Genomic DNA, 19,193 nt, shown 5'->3' with positions numbered 1-19,193 from the left:
GTCAGGCATGTGCTTCATGAGTTCGGCTGCTAGCTCTGCTGCTGCACTTCCCAACTGGCTTATACACCATTGAAAGAATAAAAGAAATAAAAAAAAGGAACCCAAAGGAAAATAGTGCCCATTCCAAAAAGGTGGGTCTCCAAGAAGGCCCAGTCTGTGTACTGCTCTCTTCAGTCCCCTACTTCCTCCAAACCACTGACCCAAAACTACACTAAGACCATTCATTGAACCAGACTGCACCGCAAGGTGAAGATGCACCAGCTACTGGGAGCAAGGAAAAGGCAGGAGGACTGTCACTGCGGCAGCTTCTGGGACTGGACAAACCCACCGATGATCCCAAGCTGCTCTCAGCACATCGTGCCACTGAGGAAGCAGAGCACGCTCCTCCAAACACTGCTAACCAGACCGAGGTGAGGAAGGGCAGCGCTAGCAACAGTCAGCAGCAATGCCACTGGGGGTACACTCTCGCCAAAGTGGAGAGGACATGCATATCCAGGGGCCTTTGTCCCGTGCCAAGGACAGGAGACTTTAAACAGCTCTAAGTATGGAATGGCAAAGGGAAGGGGAACAGGCCTGACAGCTCAGCTTTAATAGTGTCGCTGGTAAGACCCCATAGGTTGCTGGGCCGAGGTCCCTGCTCGCCCCTGGGCCACGGTTTGGCTCACTAGGTGGGAGAGTGCAGGACCACTCTGGATAAGGGTGTCCAAGGCTTTCTGTACGCTAGGGTTGTCAAAGTTGATACCAGAAGATACTGGCCTTTGAGCAGGTACGTTGCCAGGTGCAGGGAGGCGGTTTTGGTGCTGACCATAGAGTGACTGAGCTTGTGGAGGAGCTCCAGGTCTTGGACCAGTGTTTCTTGCAGGGCCCTGGAGAGCTGGAAGCTGCGTGCTTGGAGTCTGCAATCTCTGCTGAGCCTGGTTTAGATTTCCAGCACTCATCTGTGCTGACCGAGCTTGACCACTGGCCATGTTAGGAAAGTTCTGGTTTGGAGTGCCCCCCGACGTGCCCGCAGAGGCTGCGGAACTGCTGTTTGCTACAGCAGCTGCTGCCGCGGCTGCTCCGCTGTTGAAGAGACTGAGGATTTTTGCCTGAAGCTCCTGCTGAGGATTAGAAGAGGACGCTGGAACAGAAGGAGCAGAGACCAGAGGCTGTGAACTCTGATGAGCCTGAGAGCTTGGAAGGTTGGACTGATTACCCAGAGACGATCCTGAAGGTGCCCCCAAAGACTGTCTTGACATGGGTGCTGGGGAAAAATGGGAAGAGGGTTAAAGCTCTGCAAACAGCCTTACAGAGCACCTAGAACCCCCCTGGTGAAACAGCTACCAAAGACACAAGCACCACTGAATACCCATGCTCTGAACCGGAGAGCTGCACAGCTCTGGGAACCCAACCACTCAGCAGAACTGCAGCCCCTGGTGTAGCTGCCAAACCAGTCATGGCAGCCCCATGGTTTCCCTGAGAGAACCCAGTCTAAACGTTCTTTCACATGAAAGATCTGAATCATCTCAGGACTACCATCCCAGCAAGGAGCTCTGTGTGAGGACACCAGGACTCCTCTTCAGTCCCAGGACTGGTTTTGGGTCCCAGCCTGGAGGACCCACAACCCCAGTGGTCAATAACCTTGTCTGGGGCTGAGAAACTCACCCTGCAGAGAATCACTGCTTCCCCTCAGCAACCGCTCCTTCCGGTCCCTCAAGTAATTAATGACTTTATCAGTCTCCTCAGCAGTCAGATAGCGATTGTCTGCCAGCAGGTTCAGGAGGGTCTGAATGGCTGGAGGGTGACCCCCCCTGACACCCTCCTCCATGGCGGGTGGGCGCTCCCGCTCCTGCAGAACAGCCTCGTCTGCCATCTTGGCAGCCTGACGGGCGATTTCTTCGCGCTCCTTCTCCCGTGACTCTGTTTTGTAGCGCTCGTAATTCCTTGCCACCAGGACCATGGCATCAGCTTGAGGCATATTGCGGTGCTCTGCACAGGGAAAGAAGCATTCTCAGTAAACCAAAGCGGCATCAGGGAGAGGTGCCTTGCCTCACGCTCACTAGCGCAGCTCAGTCAGCAGGCACCGCTTTGGGATTTAAAGCACAGACTCAAGCAGCTTCCCAGGCACACAGGAACACTTCAATTTCCTAAGCCAACAGAAGGCTGAAGGCTCTCACCCAGCAAGGCCATCCTTTTCTTCCAGAGCTGAGGGCTTTGAGGAGATACTGGATCAACCAAATAAAAGGGAATGCAGCTCCCTCTACCTCTCACATAAATTCTCTGTCCTCCAAGAGACAGTTCCTGCCATTCTACTGTTAAAGCCTTGAAAAGATCCAAATCTCACCCCCTCTGAAGGCTATTTAAAGCTTCCCAGAGCAGGACAGTGATGGGAATTCTCTTTTGTTCTGTGCTGCCAATGCCTTAATATAGCATGTGCGCATGCAGGAGATGGGGAGGGAAGGAGCACCGGCTCAGCGTTACATTGCTGCTTATGTTTATTCATACACAACAATCAAATTCTTCTGTAAAACAATGAATAATGGTCAATTCTAACTCTTTTTTTTTCCCCCTCCACTTGCCTTTAAAGCTTTTGAGGTCATTATTTCTGCCTCACACACGCAAACACTCCCCTGAACACAAATTTAAGATTTTACCTTCCAGAAAGCACCCAAACCTCCGTGCACTTTTCCTACCTGCAGAACATCAGACCCTGCCACCATCTTTCGGAACAGGGGACTGGGGTTCATTGTAACATCACGCTCTGCACGAGGTGTGAGCGTTCCCTGACATCAATGTGAATGGAAAGGTGGCCATGAGCAGTTCCAGCGAGCGTGTTTAATCTCTAGAGCTGTGGATGAGCTAATGACTAGGGTTCTTAGCAGATCTGATACACCGCTAGATCCCCTAAAGAAGAAGAGAAGCTTTGGTGGGAGGACAGGTATTAAACTGAAGGAGTTAGAATTAAACCTAAGGGCAGCGGAAAGCCCAGGGCAAGTGTGTGTGCTGTGTTTGTGCAGGATATCAGATCCCTCCTGTCACACCTGCACCCCATGTTAAAAGAAGCTGCGTTTCTTCAGCCTGTAAGCACACAAAAACCTGTGGCTGTGCTTTCAGAAGTCACTCTCCCAGATGAGCCTCACAAAACATTACTTGAGAACACAACAGGGGAGGAGTAACGTGGTCAGAACAAGAGGCTGCTTCCTGAGATCACATTCTGACATGACATTTCTTAACACCAACACCCACCCCAACAACAACCAAGTCACACCCTGAGATGAAACTGATGCCACCAGTATAAATGGCACTGAAACGCTACAAAGTTGGAGCCCGTACACCCAGTCACTTTGCAGTTGTACATTTCATAACCTCCCCATTTCACAATCAGATCTTCATACTGACTGAATACTCTATCCTCGTTCTGTTTTTCTTAAATCACATTTGGCTTTAAAATCTGTCCTGTAATTTGTCACATTCACTCTTTGAGAGCAACAAGCGATCAACTGAGGTTGGGCTGGTATTACTCAGAGAGCTACCAAGGCAACGCAGTCATTTCTAGAGCTGGGGTTCCTGACTTGCCCCAGGATGCAACGGCTGGTGGTGTCAGGTGCTAAGAACGCAGCTGAGATTCTCTCTCTGGCAGAAACTCGACAGCTCTTGTGAGAACAGACAAATAAAGTATTGTGGAAACCTGTAAATAATGAAATCCACGTTTATGACATGGTGTTATTAATAACTACCTATGCCACAGCAACGATGAACTTTGTCCCGAGTGATTCTGCTTGAAAGAAAGTGCTCTACAGCAGCCCTCTGAGTGACACAGAGTGACCACAAAGCTACACAGCTCACGGAGACCTCAGTACCTTGTGGGGTGCCAAACATGATGTTAACAGTGCAAGAGCGGTGAACTTGATGCTGCTGGGTGATGACAATGGCAAAAGGAGATCCTCCTCTGCTCACATCGTCCAGGGCTTGCGTCAGGGACATCTCTGTGTTGAGGAAGATCAGGTCCACTACCATGCCCAGATCCCGCACCTTCCGCCCCACTGACTCCGCGTACTCCCTACCACAAAGCAAAGCCAGCAGTTTAACAGTCAGTCACATACAGAAACAGGAACCCTGGCAATTCACCCTCTGTCATCTCAGAATCGTTCTTCTGAGGGCAGCCCAGATGTGGTGATGGTTACAGGACATGAGTGCAATCCACTGCAGTGACACAGCAGCCCATACCCTATCTGTATTTCGATCTGAATCAGTCATTTCCTTTCAACCGATTACAAATCGAGTCTCAGCTTAGCTGACAGTGTTTGCAAAGGGATTTACACTATTTTAAACTTGCTTACATACAAATGTGTTTAAACTGAACTCAGTGAGGCAATTTATGCCTGCAGAGAACTACGGGGTACAGAGCAGTGCAGCTAACCTACAGGAGTCAGTTACTTGGGCTCTGTTCAGTGTTGTAACTGTTCAAATGTGCTTTATCCTAATTCACTGGGGCACAGACCAACTTCTGCACTTGAAGGTTAATTTTCAGAGGACAACTACCCATCTGCAAACATTCACCTGAGTTCCAAATACATTTTCTCTTGCTCTTTCATTCTACTCGCTGCTTTCTGCTCTGACCCAGCACCAACACACCATCTGTGGATCCACTGTTCCTGTGTCCACTGTCCTGCAAATTTCCCACTCCAAACACAAACTGGAGCGCTCTCAGCCCAAAGTTTTCAAGTCTGTTTTTAAGCTTACTATATTGAGTATCAGAACTGCAATACTGACTGCATATGCACGCTGAGGAGTTCAGCCTGCATGCACCCACACCTTTTGGAAGAGGTTCCATTTATTGTCTTTGGATGCAAATCCTGTAATGGTGACTAAAACTGCTCCATTTGGCCAGGATTTCTAAGTTACACTGATTTCTAAGGATTTCTAAGTTACATTGATTGTGTATCTAAGTCATCTTTAACATGCCTACAGTAGGTGACATCAATACCCAAGGTTTATTAACATGTTCCAGCTCTCGAGGTTTGTAGCTGTTACAGACCAAAACGGTCCTGAGGATATTAAGCTGATCCTCTTGCACATAAAAAATTCCCCCTGTATCAATTACAATAATATCTGGTCTATCAGAATATCTTCCAAAGACTTTTAGTCACCAAGGGATAAAGAATCTAAAATTTCCTTTCAAGATTTGTTCCAACAGATCATCAACCCTGTTAAAAGCAAACTACTGGAGTCTGTTTCTAGTTTCACTACTCCCCCTGTTCCGGTTTCCTGTTCTGTCTTCTACCACCAGCTCTCTCTTTCTGCCTCACAGATAGAGCAAAGGTAAATAAAAGCAATTCTTGGTCTTTTTTCTGATAGGCTATGGTGACAGAGCTTTCAATTTCCCCTTGACAAACATTTTCTTCAGACCCCAACCCAGGTTTAAGATTCATTTACATCTTTGCTATACACAGACATCAGACTGGTGCCACAATGACAGCCCCCTCCCACTGCAGCAGGGACAGGTGTAGCCCCCTGTTCCCAACACAGCACCTGCTCTCCAAGCTAAGGACGTACTAACATTTTTGACAGAAGTCTCTCTGACTCCTAAAATCATTTTAAGCCCTTACATGCCAAGAGCAAGCACACTGTTCTACAGGGACAGCCTACATTTTTGTTTCTAGATAAACAATCTTGTACTTAGCCCAATAAAAAGACACACTGTGTCTTGTGAGTGGGGACACCTCAGTGAAGTGTTCAGACTGCCAGGTGAGGTTGCCCTGGTTGATACTCACCCGTGCCTTTGATATTGTTCATGGCCACCTGCAGCAGTGAATTTACACTTCTTGCATGCTGGATTAATGGCAATGACCAGCATCTGACCTGGTAACTAATCTCTGAGACAAACACACCCCCATAACTCTGCCCTGACAACTGCTCTCTCTGCACGACTTGCTGGTTGCACTTTTAGTAAGTTCAACCCACGAATAACAAGTACCAGCCTCTACAACCTGCTGCAACCTCGGCTGATAGGAGGAGTAGGTAGAAAAGTATCAGCAGAAGGGGACAAGAAGGAAATAAAAGTAAAGCACAAGAGAAAATATTTCCCCATCTCATCAAAACACATTCTCAGAACAGCAGCAGGAGCTGTAGCTTTCTGAGGGCTCCAAAGCCGTGCTCCTCAAGAGTAACCTGTCTGACAAACCTCGAGACAGGACTAAGTGTAATTCCATTTTCTTCTAACACACAATAATAAAATTGGTCGTAACTGTTTTCTTACTTTGTCTGTTTATTCACCACTATCACAGAACAATCCACGGGTCTCTCTGCATCGAAACGCCTCTTGATTTCCTCGTAGTACTGTCGGTACAGCTCCTCGCGGCGCCGCTCCTCGCGCTTCAGGCGATCTGAAAGCAACAGAATCACCAGGTTGGAAAAGACCTTCGAAGATCATCAAGTCCAACCATTCCCATCCTAAGCTAAACCATATCCTTAAGTACCTCATCTACCCTTTTTTTGAACACATCCAGGGAAGGTGACTCAACCACATCCCTGGGCAGCCTGTTCCAGGCCCTGACAACTCTTTCAGTAACCCCTCTTTCTGTCCCCACAGGGACAGAACACATGACGCCCCTTCAGACCTGCTGGGGCATCACAGAACACTTGGCAGAGCAGGCACCTCCCGCACCCTCCCAGCAGGAGGATGGGAACCTGCCCGTTATGACATGAACAGGGACTCACCGTCGGAATTCACTGGTGGCCTGTCAAAGTGCTCTTTGTAACGGTCATAGTACGAGTCGTCCTTCCTCCGATAGTAGTCGTCAAAGCGCAGGTAACGGTCGTAAGATTCATCTCGCCTGCAACATTTACAGAAGAAGCAAGGGTTTCCATGCTCCAGCACAGTCTCAGGCAGTAATTTTGGCCAACACATCACACACAGACCTTCCTGACGTTTAATTTCTGAACTACCCGCCTGCTCCCCACCAGACACCCAAGTGTCCCCAGCCAGACTGATTTCCTTATCTGAAATACCTGATACCACTCAAACCAGTGCAGCAACGGAGGTGGGATCACCATAAAAATGTGTTGGCGAACACAGTCCTGCAGAGATTACCTGTACAAAGGGTCCCGAGGGTCTCTCATGTCCCGTGGATCCCTCATATCCCGTGGATCCCTCACATCCCGTGGATTCCTCATATCCCGTGGATCCCTGTATCGATCATACAGTGGCTCCCGTGGGTCACGAAGATCTCTAACATCACGAGGGTCCCGCAAGTCTCTTGGATCCCTGACATCCCGGGGGTCTCGCAGGTCCCGGGGGTCTCTGTGGTCTCTGGCATCACGCATGTCTCTAGCTCGCATGTCTCGAGTGTCTCTGGAATCTCGTCCGTTCCTACCGTCCCTGCCATCTCTGGGGTCTCTCCGTGGACTCCCCCGAAGAGGGGAGCGATCACGTCTGGCATCTCTGCCATCCCCGTAAGCATATGGCTCTCTGAGGAAAACACCAGGGAAATTCCATTAGACTCCTAATGACACAAGCATCGGTAGCCCTCAACTCTTACCTGAGGTGCCAAAGCGACCCTTCTCTCAGCAGCTGAATCCTCCCTCCCATCCCACAACAGCAAGAACTGCCCCAAGCCCCTCTTTGTTGAAGCAGCCTGAAGAAGCTTCTCAATACCAGCATTTATCATAGCCAAAACAGGACCCAGGCAGCTCCTTAATGGAGCATCAAAGTATGGAACACCTGCAGAGGAAGTGAACTGGCACCTCAGAAACTGCCATGTCAAGGCATCCAGCCTAAAACGTCACCCACAGATCATCTACCCAACATGGACTTGCAAATTCTTTGAGAAGTCAAGTTGCTGGAGCTTAATACCCACAAATACACAATATCCAGGAGCATGCAAGGAATCCATGAAATTCACTAGTCAATGACAGCAGAACACCTGAAATAATGTGTAACTGGCATGTGATCAAAAAGGAGCTTGTTGTGACCAAAGATACTGTAGTTTCTGTGTTGTGGCTGGGTTTGTGCTGCTAGCAGAAAGCAACGATAGCTACCGATGTGTCCTGGATTTGAAGGGATAGTTGGTGTAGAAAGCCAGTCTTATGTTTATGAAGCCCCATGTTAAGAGGGTGCTAAGCCCAACCAGCATGGCATCCCAGGCAGCAACAGGCTTCTGTGTCATATCTGAATGATCCACCCCATTCAGACCTTGTACTGTGCTGTCTTCGCAGGCCAGAGAGAATAACGATCCAGTCTTCAGCATTTCCCAAAATAATAGTGTGTTTTTTCAAAGCTGTGTTTTGTTTTCAAGAAAAAAAACATAACTTTCACTGTTGTCTAAGCCAAATGTAAAAAAATCTTGCAGACAAACTCCTGAGCTCTATTTGGAATGTTCTTTTCCCAAGATACTGACAACCACTGGAAAACCCCCAGCTTTTTCAATCTTTTTATTTCCAAAGCTCAACAGATTTTGAGTCCTCTACCAGCCTAGTGCAGTTTAGGAAAGGTAAATAGAACACAAATCTGCTTCCACTGCAGTGCATTCACACAGCAGTCACCTCAAGAGACTGACAGCAGGAGCTCAAGTTCAGTGTCAGGTAGAGCAGAGCAAGGAGATGGATGTGCAGAGCCTGTGCATGGACTTCAGTGAGCAGACACCCACCTCTGCTGGGGGATACACACTAGCATTCTCTAGTCTTATGTCAGGTACAAAACAGATCCTGGGACAAACCAGAGTGTTGCCATCAAGAGCACATACAGCCTCCTGCTGTTAGAGAAACGCTGTGTTTGCACAGGAATGAGTGTAAAGTCCTCCAGCCTCTTGGACACACAAAGCTGCTTTTTGTTTGTGATCTGTATGGAAACCGCATCCCATGAGACAGACACCATTGCCCCTTCCCCCCAACCTACAACCAAGGGTGGCAGGAGCTCAGGGAAACGTCTGATGTGCTCTCATGGGTACTAACTGATCTTTCTGGAGCTGTAAGTCTACATAGCAAAACAGCCAGATGCAGGGGAATTGTTTGGCATATGACATTTATTCCAGCCAGGGTTGGGGTGACCAGAACAGGCCACATTTCTTATCTGTAGAGACAAAAAGATCCAGAATGAACAACGCACAACTGCAACAGAAGTACAGACATGGTGTAGGTAGTCTCTGCTCTTGCATCTGCTTCGCTGCCCTGCTGCTTGCAGAGAAGCAGCAGCATGAAGGCACAGCAGTCTTCTGCTTCCATGCCTCTGTCACCATGATCCAGCTCCTGCAGCATGAGCACCGCTGGAGCAGCACTGCCGCCTCCGGCGCCGCGGGACTCTGCACCACAGCATCAGCGGCGGTTGTTCACACACATGCAGTCTGGTCCAGAGTCCATCATCCACTGTCTGTGTGCTTGCAGACCTCACAGCCTCCCGTGCCTGTGGTGCTGCTTCCTAGTGCCACAGAACGGCCACGGTGTCTGCAGAGCCAGGTGGAATCCAGTGCCTGCCACAGCAGCATCAAAACCTTCCGCAGACAGGGTGGAAGTTCAGCCCACAGCCCGGTGCACAGGGCACCACGGCCACGGCTCACACACCTCCAGTGTTCTTTAGGGCCCAAGACACATGCAGCTGCTCTTGCATACATGCAGGATGACACAGGTCCCAATGCCCACAGCATCAGTCCCTGCTGCTTGTCCCTCTGCAAGGCGGTCTGAGGACCAACACTGGCAGGTGTAGGTGCCTGCCTCACACTCGCTGCCTGGCACATTCAGCGGCACAGAGCAGAGGTGGGCTGTCAGTGCCTGCTGCTCAACACTTGCAGGACTCTTGGGCTCCAGCACTGAGCACACCTGACAGTGCCCAGGCCCAAGGCTTAGTGCACCCATAACAGGAACCCTCAGCTGAGTGCCCAAGGCACTTCTGACTATGCCCACACGCTGGGCTCTGCACGTGCACCTGAGCCTGCACAGTGTAAGCACACATCAGACTCAGATGATGCCAAAGACTGCAGATACTCATTCTCTGGTTTTGGTGGTAGGTGTCTTGCTAGTTGCACTTTTTCCCTGGTTTTGGTAACTGAACAGGTGAAGCTAGTGGAGCACAGAAGACGTGACAGTTTGGTTACCTTCAAGTCCAACACAACACTTTTGTGTTGAAAGCTTTACAGTGTAGACACGGAAGATGCATGTCTTACACCAAAACATGACTGTGCACTCCCTAGTAAGGCCATGGAAAATGAAGTGATATTCCTGACAGGACAGTCCATGTCTTCTCCACTTGCCTTGACTTCTCACGCAGAGGACGTGCAGAAGCTGCACACACTGTGCCTACTGAGGGGTGGGAAGCCAGGAGAAGCTGGCTGGTACACTGCAACCACACAGGAGGAGGCTGTTTCCAGAATGGAAGCCCACACGCAGACAGGACAGGCCAATAGTGATGTTTGCTCTGTCTTGTGCTTTGCTCACAGGCTCTTTTCCAGTCTCATTTCAGCTTTCAACATCAGAAGAGGCAAGATCCTGAAGTCCTCTGCAGCATGGCACTAGGAATGCTACAGCCCCTCAGCATTCTCTAGATATGCCTCAGCAACTTCTCTGATACTTGAGGCAGGAGCAACCATCAAGTGTATTCTTCCTCACAAGTCTCTTACAACCTGTGCTGCAAAACATAACGCTTAGCTGTAGTAACAGCAGCAGACACGAGGTTTCCCTCATGCCTCCTGAGGTGTCAGCACCAGAAGGGCTCTTAGAGCTGGAGCAGCCACGTCCTGACTGTCACGCTTGAGCATCTCCGTTTGACTGGGGAGGTGGTGGTAGGGAAGAGACACAGACATTTAGCACAGGCTGCTGGGCTCATGCCCTGAAGCCTGACCTCCTTAGCATAACTCACTGCTTCCAGGTACTTTACCTTCGTGCCGGACTGGACCTTGATGAAGCCTTATTCATATTTCTTCTTTCCGCTGCTTTAATATCTGTAAAGAATAATCAACCCATCTGTTCAATGCTATGGAAGAAAACAAAGATCATCAGCACAATTCAAACCAAAGCAACTTAAGCTCAACAACACCCAGATGGTGCAAGAAAAGCCATTCAGCAGAGAGACATTGTCACTTTGACAATTTTTTATTAAGTTTAGATAGTACAGTGTAATGAAATGTTCATGGGTTTCTGGGACTTCAGAACAGGGAGGACAGCTTGGGTGAGGTGTTAACCCTTTACATTCAGGCCTACATCCAGACTCTTCATTCTGTAAGACAACCTCTTTCTTCTGCAGTCCATGAGTGAGCAGAAAGCAACTCATGGACTCTAGGAGAAAAAGCAGAGTCTGAACAGCTCTGAGAAAGGAAGCTGATGGCCAGCACAGTCTTAAGTTCACAGCCAGTCCCGTTCAATGGAGCGTGCCGCTACCCTTGTTGAAAGTACTCCAAGGGTTCTCAAGTGGCACAGGCAGCTGCGTTCCAAGGGACTGCTGCAGCGTTAAGCTGTACAGCCTCCAACACTGAGGAAATGGGATCCAGGGAGCCCTAAGCACAAGCTCCTTAGGAACTCAGCACGGTGCATTCACCAACACTGCTGCTGACAGGATGCAAACTGGTGCAACAGGTCAGAAATTTGAAAACCGGCTGGTTCCTGAGTGTCTCCATGAAAAACACCATGAAGTGAAACACAAAGGAGTAAGAGAGCTGAAGAAACAGTGTTGTCCTCACACAGAAAAGTGATGCTGCCCAGAACTGTTGGGGACTCATATTGCTCTACTGTGAGGAAACAAAGAGCTGACGGAAGAGGAGAGAGTGTGCTGAAGGGGGGCAGGAACAAACAGAAATGATTTCAGACCTTTTGTTCCAAGAGCCCTTTAAGGAAAAGAACAAAACCACCCTAGGTCCTCTCGGCTCCCTGAGATTCTACTGACAATTAACATTTCTTATTAGTTATTACATTAACTACTTTCAAAGCTCTTCCAAGAGAGCAAACATGCCACGATGTCTTTAGGTACACTCAGCCCTAACATCTTCTGTAACTTCCCAAACTATCCTTCATTACTTTCAAGATTAGAATTAGAATTAAGGGGTTAGTTCTGATTTATGCTCCTGTCAATCCAGCAGCAGCATGTTCTCTTTTTGTACCGGGAAGGGAGACAAGTGCAATCTGAACATTAACTACAAATGCAGCGTAACAAGATTCACAGGACCACAGAGCAGCCTCTCCAGGATAAAACACAGCTGGACTGTCTACTGCCACCAACTAAATTTGATGGACATTTGCTCCCTGCGCAGTTTTACTCATTAAAGTTATGAAAACACTCCTCTGAGTTGATGGAAGTATTAGTATAATGCAACACCAGAGTTAAACTCTCCCTTGCTGTGTTATCAGCAACTGTATTTAATACTCAGACTGCATAACTGAAGCAGCAGTTCTCTTCACATTTATTTTTTTAATTGAGACTTTTTCCCCTTAAAGTCAAGTGTTATCTTTAAGCAAGACACTATCTGCTTTCTTTGCTTTAAGATTATTTTTATTTTTTGTTTTAAGATGCCATTGCAGAAACCTATTAATATTTTTACACTCAATACCATACATTTCTTTTAAATGAGATGTGTTTAAACCTGAACAAAAATATTTTAGTAGAAGAAAAAACACCTCTGACAAGGATCCTTCTCTTGTGCAAACCAAACAGATTTAATAACACTTTATTTAATGCCGACAGCATTTACAGGTTAAGTATTTGAACGTTGACAAAGCTTCCCAGAGAAGAAAAAAAAAGAGTCTTCTGTCTTGTAGGATTTTGAGGTGACAGGGCCACTGTAATCATACAGCACAACCTTCTGAACAAACACAGGGGAGAAGAGTTTCTTGAATCACATTCCTATCTCAAGTGCAGCAGTGGCATTGAACTAGAGCTTATCTTTTAGCAAGCATCCAATTCCAATTTAAAAGCCTTCAGAGCACAGAAACCACCAAAGCTCCAATAAGTTATTCCAGAAGTAAATTACTTTGCTGTTAAAGAAAACTATTTATTTCCATTTAAGGACTTGTCATACCTATAGCTACCAGATTAAAACTCCTTATCTCCAGGTCTGTCTGTCACACACACACATCGCATCACTCCTTTTTCTCGAGCCTTTTGCTAGGGCTTGTTCTTCAACTTTTTAAGCCTTCTTTAGATTTTTCTGAGGCATCTCCAATTTAGCATTATCCTTTGTGAACCAGGCATACCAAAACTGAACACACTATTCCAGCAGCAAAACCCCACAATTACCAGAACCTGCCTGCTTACAAGGATGGGTTTTGTACAGTTAAGGATGACAAAGCCACTCCTGCTAGGTGCGGATCTCTGCTTTCAGCTGTACTGAGAGCCCAGTTCTGCCTGCATCCAGTTTAGGAAGAAGTCTGGGTCATTTCACCATCAATGCCTTAACCTTCATTATTTCAGTCTCTCTTTTAAGAAAAGATGACTGTGTGTTTTCTTTCCAAGTCCCTTATAAAAGCACTCTATGGCCAGGAATCAATTTTTCCAGAACACCATTCAAAGCACCGAGCAATTCCACCTACACTGAGATTCACCTGAAACCCAGCTAACCTTGTGTTTTTAATCGCTCTAGTTTCTCAATCAAACCAACCATCTTCCTGAAGTCTTTTACATCAACACTGCTACTTTCAGCCATAAAACTCAGTGTTATAAGTTAGTTTGGCAGGATTTATTTTGATTGGCATTAATTAATGCACTTCTCACTGAGAGTCAGGTGAAAGAATCCCTTTGTTACCAGGGGCCGATGCCAGGCTCATCCCAGTGACTGCCTGCTGGCACACCTGCAGCGCTCTGCCAGCTCCTTGGAAACTCCCAAGTTTTCCAAGGCTTGTGGAAAAACAACATTCATAACCTAGGCAGGTCTTCATTTCACTGAGCCTCATAGACGTTAGTTAGATCGCATTTTCTGAAGAGCTCTGCTTTTGGTAGCTGCTGCTTTACTGGTTTAGTTTGCTACTGAAACGGAACTGCACCAAACCCAGCACCTTCTGCCTCTTCAAAAATAGACAGCAGGAGCATTAACTGAAGACTGCCTGGTCCTTTCCAGTGAGAGATTTTATTGCTTCCAGGCAGTTCCACCTCAGCTTCTAACACAGACACAGTTGCTCCTATTTAAGCTTCTAGACTTTGACAATGCTGGCCACAATTTCTTCTTTTATCCTTCTACCCTCCTTGTTTATTTGCCTCCATTTTCATCTTCAGGCTCATTTTTGCTCCTGGACACACCCTCCCACAAATTATTTATCACTCTGTTCGTTCCTTCCTAAGCCAAGCTGTTTTCCTTTAAATTAGCCTAAGTTTACTTCGAAAAGAATTCTTTTGCCTGTGTTTAATGGATTACTCTTAGACTTCTAACCATTCACTTCTGTTTAAATTCGCTCCCAGCATATTTAGGAGGATTATTTTCATCTTTATGAAAAAGCCTTTTTAAAGCATCTGGTATTTATAGCACTATGTACAGATTGATTTCACTTGCCCAGAAAAAGCAAGTTAAGATTACTTATCTAAGAAACCACTGAGTGCTGCAACCAATTCCTATGAACCTTTCAAGATGAAGCAGGATACTGGTTTACAAACAATTTTAAAACCTATGTGTACGAGGTGTCAGCGATTGCTTTCCAGGGCTTCCACAAGCAACAGTTTCTCACATAGGGTCACAGAGCTTTTCCAATACTAACACATAAGTTCAGAGTAAGACCTAGATGGCAAGAGAAAACACTGCAGATGAACCACACAGCACTTAGAGCAAGTAACTCAGAAGGCAAACACATGCCTAATAACAGTGTTTTTAGAGTAGTGCCAGGCAAGTTTCAGAGAGTGATCTTTCCAGAGAGCTTTAAAGCAAAAGCACTCTTTCTATCAGAACGCATGCTGGGGTCAGTAGGAGAGCACGGAGCAGTTTTCCTTACCTAATCTATACCCTTTATAAAGACGACCCTTCTCACCGTCCAGAGCGGCCTGGACATCTTCTAGACGGTCATACTGCACGAACCCATAGCCATGGTACATGCTGAGGGCTGGAAAAGTTAACAGCAGGGCAAGACGGGTTACAACTACGGGACAGGACTGACCCGCACCCAGGCTATCACGAAACCCCACCAGAACAACGAGCAAACAGGCTCTACCCAGCAACCACTGCGCAGGTTTCCTGGGAAAACCCAGGTCTACCAGGATCAATGCAGAGCCTAATGACTCTGAAATATAGATCAACTTCCTTCTGACAAGGCAGTGACCAAAATACAGCTCATGAAGTGACCAGGGTTTGATTAAGAGACTATGAAGTCACTGGAAGGAGTATCGTAACATCACACCACATCCCCAAAGCCAACACATTGCTGACACATGCTTTACACTTCAGCCGTGCTGAAGGAATCACTTTCTGAGAAAATGCAGAATTAGCATTAAAAGGTCACTTTTTAGGAACAACATTAGTCACTCCTCCCATCAGTATCAAATAGCATTTGACAGGCATGAAAGTGGTATTTCTCACTGAATTCCCAGCCACAAAAAGGCATAAGAGAATATACTAACCCCTGATTTTGCCATATTTTGAAAATATCTCTTCCATTTCTTCACGAGTCATGTGGTCTGTGGGCAAATTGCCGACAAAAAGTCTTCTCTCTAAGTCCTGAGGGTTGGTGCTGTTAGTGAAGTCGCTCTGTTTGATGCTATTGCTCTTGCGTCCTCGAGCCATTTTGCTTTCGCTCCAAATCCAGCTCTTCGCAAAAGAGAAAAACGGCCAGGCATATCATTTCAATCCACGACATCACACGGGAACAAGACTCAACTTAAACACCTTTGTGGGCCAGAAGCCAACTGGGTCTGCTTGACGCAAACGTCACTCCAGAGAAATCTTAATGCAAGGGATACAGAGGTCTGGCCAAAACGAACACTGCCGCGTTTTGGTTGAGCTTGGCTGTAATACTGGAAGGTAGGGAACCTAATTATTTTCAGATAAGTTTTAATGGCTTAACTCCAGACTGAGATGCACACAACACTCATTTTCCACTAAAACATCTTAACTTTCAGCTTTTCAAGACACTCATTGTTGTCATATCTATTTCTTCAGTCTGCTGGTAGGAAGTGTTGAAATCTAAGCAATATTTTAGTAAGCAGAAAGGAAACACTCATGGTAACATTGCATAACAGGACCCAAATGTTCCAGTACAGGCTTTGAACGAGACATCAGGAAGTGCCATTTGAACGTTCTTAGGTGACCACACAGATCCCCTTACTAAACGTGACATTTTAGCTTTCCAATGCCAGAAAACACCATTTCTCATTCATACGCCTACTAAACAGTAGATCCTTGTCCCCACAGAGACATCAGCTCCCACAGAAGGCGGGTCCACGGCTGGGAATTTAACCACTCCACTTAAAGTCTGTACCACTACCTCACCTCCCCCGGTACAGCAAACATACACTTCATTAACCCAAGCTGCAGACAAAACTGGAGCAGTCAGCAACATCAACTGCACAAGCTTACCCAAAGAATTACAGAAAAAGAGAAAATAAACAAGACCCAAACAAATAAAAACATCATAAACTGAGCCAACAAAAAACCCACCAAACCCCTCCCAGGATTCATACTTCATGCTTAAAAGTCACATAAACCACAAACTTATCCACACCACAAACATTAAAGACTAACTTGAAAGTCTGTAACAGCTTTATTAACAGTTTGCATTTCCTAAACATGCATCCACCGGAATCTGGGGTGGGATTTTCTGTTTATAACATGCAGGAAGCTCAGAAAAAGAACCTAATGAAATCGGGTGTATCAACAGAAACATTTACTGTCATCAATCAGACACCTACAACCAACACACTCCCTAGCAGCAGGCTATATTCACTACAACTTAAAAGTAGCCTATAAACAAGTTAAGCATCCAAAAATACAAAAGTTTCACGTGAACCCTTCCACAATACTTAAACGGCATGAAAAATACATCTACTCTGCATGTGAGACATGAACTGTTGGTTTTTCATGTCACTTCTTCCAGGAAACCCTGCAGGGCCGGGGAGGCAGAGAACACCTCCCAGCCTAACACACTTTTTTAACGTGAACTGAACTGCCAGAACAGGAAGGAGGGGAAAAAACCCCAACATCAAAACCAAAACCAAACAAAAAAGTCATTTCTTCTACCACAGCTGCCTCAGTCCCCCTGTGAGTTTGTTCATGCACATGGTTTAACCCCCCTGCCAGAAGAACCAAGTCTTGTCCCATTTTTCTGTATAGAAGCACTTCTACTCCTGAGCTCAAGCTCCCCTCAGTTGATGGGAAAGAAGCTTTCAAAATACTCCCAAAACAATTAGACAGCTATAAAACATGGGAAGATCCATCTATCTCAAGTTCCCAAAGCAGGGTGACTCACACTGGATCCAGCAGTCACAGCCTTCTCCAGCTGCATTCTGAACTCTGCCAGGGATGGGCACTCTGAGTCCCTGCTCACGCAGCACAACCTGTCCCTACAGCCTCAGGATATCCCATACACACAGAGCAAACAGGCGTCAACAAGACCTGTAACTGCTCCTGGCAAGAGATTTCACTTTCAGTATGAAAAGCAGCAAGAAATTCCCTTTTCTGTTTCTTAAGTGTGGGGATAGCAAGGGGTGACTGGGGAAGATGATGCACGAGTTCTCCACGTGAAGAAAACAGCTATTCTTCTGCTTGCAGGTCGCTTTCAAAGCAAAGCAATACATCGCTAATGCTCAGGATGAGTTACTAGAAAACTTTCCTATGAGGGCATTTACTGCCTCTTACTGTTTTCCACTTGGTAGACTACATAGTTAAGAGCCATTTACTAATCATAAGACCAGAATAAGTAGTTGTTGTGCCAGCTTTAAACATGCTACACCCGGTGAACAACAGATTCCCACATTAAGTCTTTTTCTATGAATGCAGCCAAAGACCAACCAGGCACCTGGGCAGCTTAGAGTCTCTAATCCCCCCGGGGCAGACACTGAGCACCAGGCCAAACAGGTTCCTACAGCATCTCATGTGCCAATGAATTCTCTGGAAGTTAAAGCCACATTTGCCTAAATAAAAGTTTTATATTTAAAACCAAGAGTCATTTATTAATAGTGCTACAGCCTCAGAAAGCAACACACAGCCGAAGCAGGAAGTTGAAGCTAATTTGACACGAGTGAAGCTTTACACACAAGACTGCAAGAAGTGCCTGGGCCAGGCAAAACCCAATTGGAAATAAGGCCAGACCCCACAGAAGGGAACGGTGCTGGGGAGCAATAAGCTCCCACCCAGCGCCAGGTAAGGGCTCTCAGCATCTCGGAGCCAAGGCAGCCACCCCAAACGCCCGAGGCCAGAAGGGCCGTACCCAGGGCAGCGGGTGGACGCAGAGCTGCCCGCAAGGAAAACGCTAACGCTGGGAACGCGTTCACCTCCCTGCCGAGGGCCCTGCTGGCGCTGCGGGAAGGCGAGCCAGGCTTCCTCCGCCCTGCCCCGGGCGCTACTCACAGCTTTCTCAAGCGGCGGGGAGGAAAAACCACATCCCTGACGCCTCACCGGCGGCCACGCTGCTCGCACCAGGCCGCAGGTGCTCCGAGGGCAGCGCCGCCGGCCCGCACCGCCACAGCGGCAACGACACCACCCGCTGCGCGCCTCGGCCGGGGAACAGACGCTCTTCGGCCCCGTTAACCCTGCGCACCGGCCGGCCCCCGGCCGCCGCGGGACCCGACACGCCGCTCGCGGCCGGTGCCGCCCCCGCCGGGGCGGAGGGGCGGCTCCAGCGAGCCCGCGCTCCCCGCTGCCGCTTCCCGGGCCCGCCGGGCGACAAGGCGGAGGCGCGGCCCGCCCGCAGGCCGCGGGGCACGCCCGGCCCCAGCGCGGCGGCCGGGAAGGACTCAGTCCTCCACAAGGTTTGCTGTGGTACGTCTTTTATTCGAGCGCTCCCCGTGAAGCCGCACCGGCGCCGCGGGACCCCGCCGCCCGGCCGCAGACTTACCGCCGCGCCGGGCCCGCTCCGCCTCAGGCCGCCGCCCGCCAGGACAAAGGCGCCAACCGCCGCTGCCGCACGGCGACGTCGCAAAACGGAGGGGGGAACAGCGCGAAGAAGGTGCCGCCTCGCGCTTTACGGCACGCCGTGCCGGACCGCAACGTAACTCGAAGACGCTACCGCTGCAAGGCGTGCTGGGATTTGTAGTCCAGCGGAGGGGGGCGGGGCCGGGCCGGGCTGGGCCGAGCCGCTGGGTGGCGCCACGGCTCCCCGCG

The 19,193-nt window shown here is 48.1% G+C and overlaps 1 protein-coding gene across 1 annotated transcript; it reads right to left on the bottom strand.

Moving 5' to 3' along the window:
- Nucleotides 1–235: 235 nt before the first annotated feature.
- NCOA5 (nuclear receptor coactivator 5) lies at nucleotides 236–18,973 on the bottom strand. Its single transcript, XM_084271609.1, has 10 exons — nucleotides 18,928–18,973; nucleotides 15,497–15,683; nucleotides 14,875–14,982; nucleotides 10,847–10,910; nucleotides 7,073–7,450; nucleotides 6,700–6,815; nucleotides 6,239–6,365; nucleotides 3,840–4,039; nucleotides 1,645–1,968; nucleotides 236–1,243 (listed from the first exon to the last, which is right to left on the bottom strand). Exons 2-10 carry the CDS (start codon nucleotides 15,657–15,659, stop codon nucleotides 588–590), a joined length of 2,136 nt encoding a protein of 711 aa, XP_084127735.1. The 5' UTR covers nucleotides 15,660–15,683; nucleotides 18,928–18,973; the 3' UTR covers nucleotides 236–587.
- Nucleotides 18,974–19,193: the final 220 nt, after the last annotated feature.

Source organism: Gallinula chloropus (assembly GCF_964237585.1).
Source record: "Gallinula chloropus genome assembly, chromosome: 16".
Classification (NCBI taxonomy): Eukaryota; Metazoa; Chordata; class Aves; order Gruiformes; family Rallidae; genus Gallinula; species Gallinula chloropus.
Note: the sequence above shows the minus strand (reverse complement) of the source record. Positions and strands in the feature narration are given on the sequence as shown.

Excerpts from the sequence above, each read along its gene's own strand:
- NCOA5 (XM_084271609.1), bottom strand. The coding sequence starts at position 15,659 with ATGGCTCGAGGACGCAAGAGCAATAGCATCAAACAGAGCGACTTCACT. Across the intron at positions 1,969-3,839 it reads CATGTTTGGCACCCCACAAG|AGCACCGCAATATGCCTCAA; the intron begins GTACTGAGGTCT and ends TTCCCTGTGCAG. Across the intron at positions 1,244-1,644 it reads AAGCAGTGATTCTCTGCAGG|CACCCATGTCAAGACAGTCT; the intron begins GTGAGTTTCTCA and ends ATTTTTCCCCAG.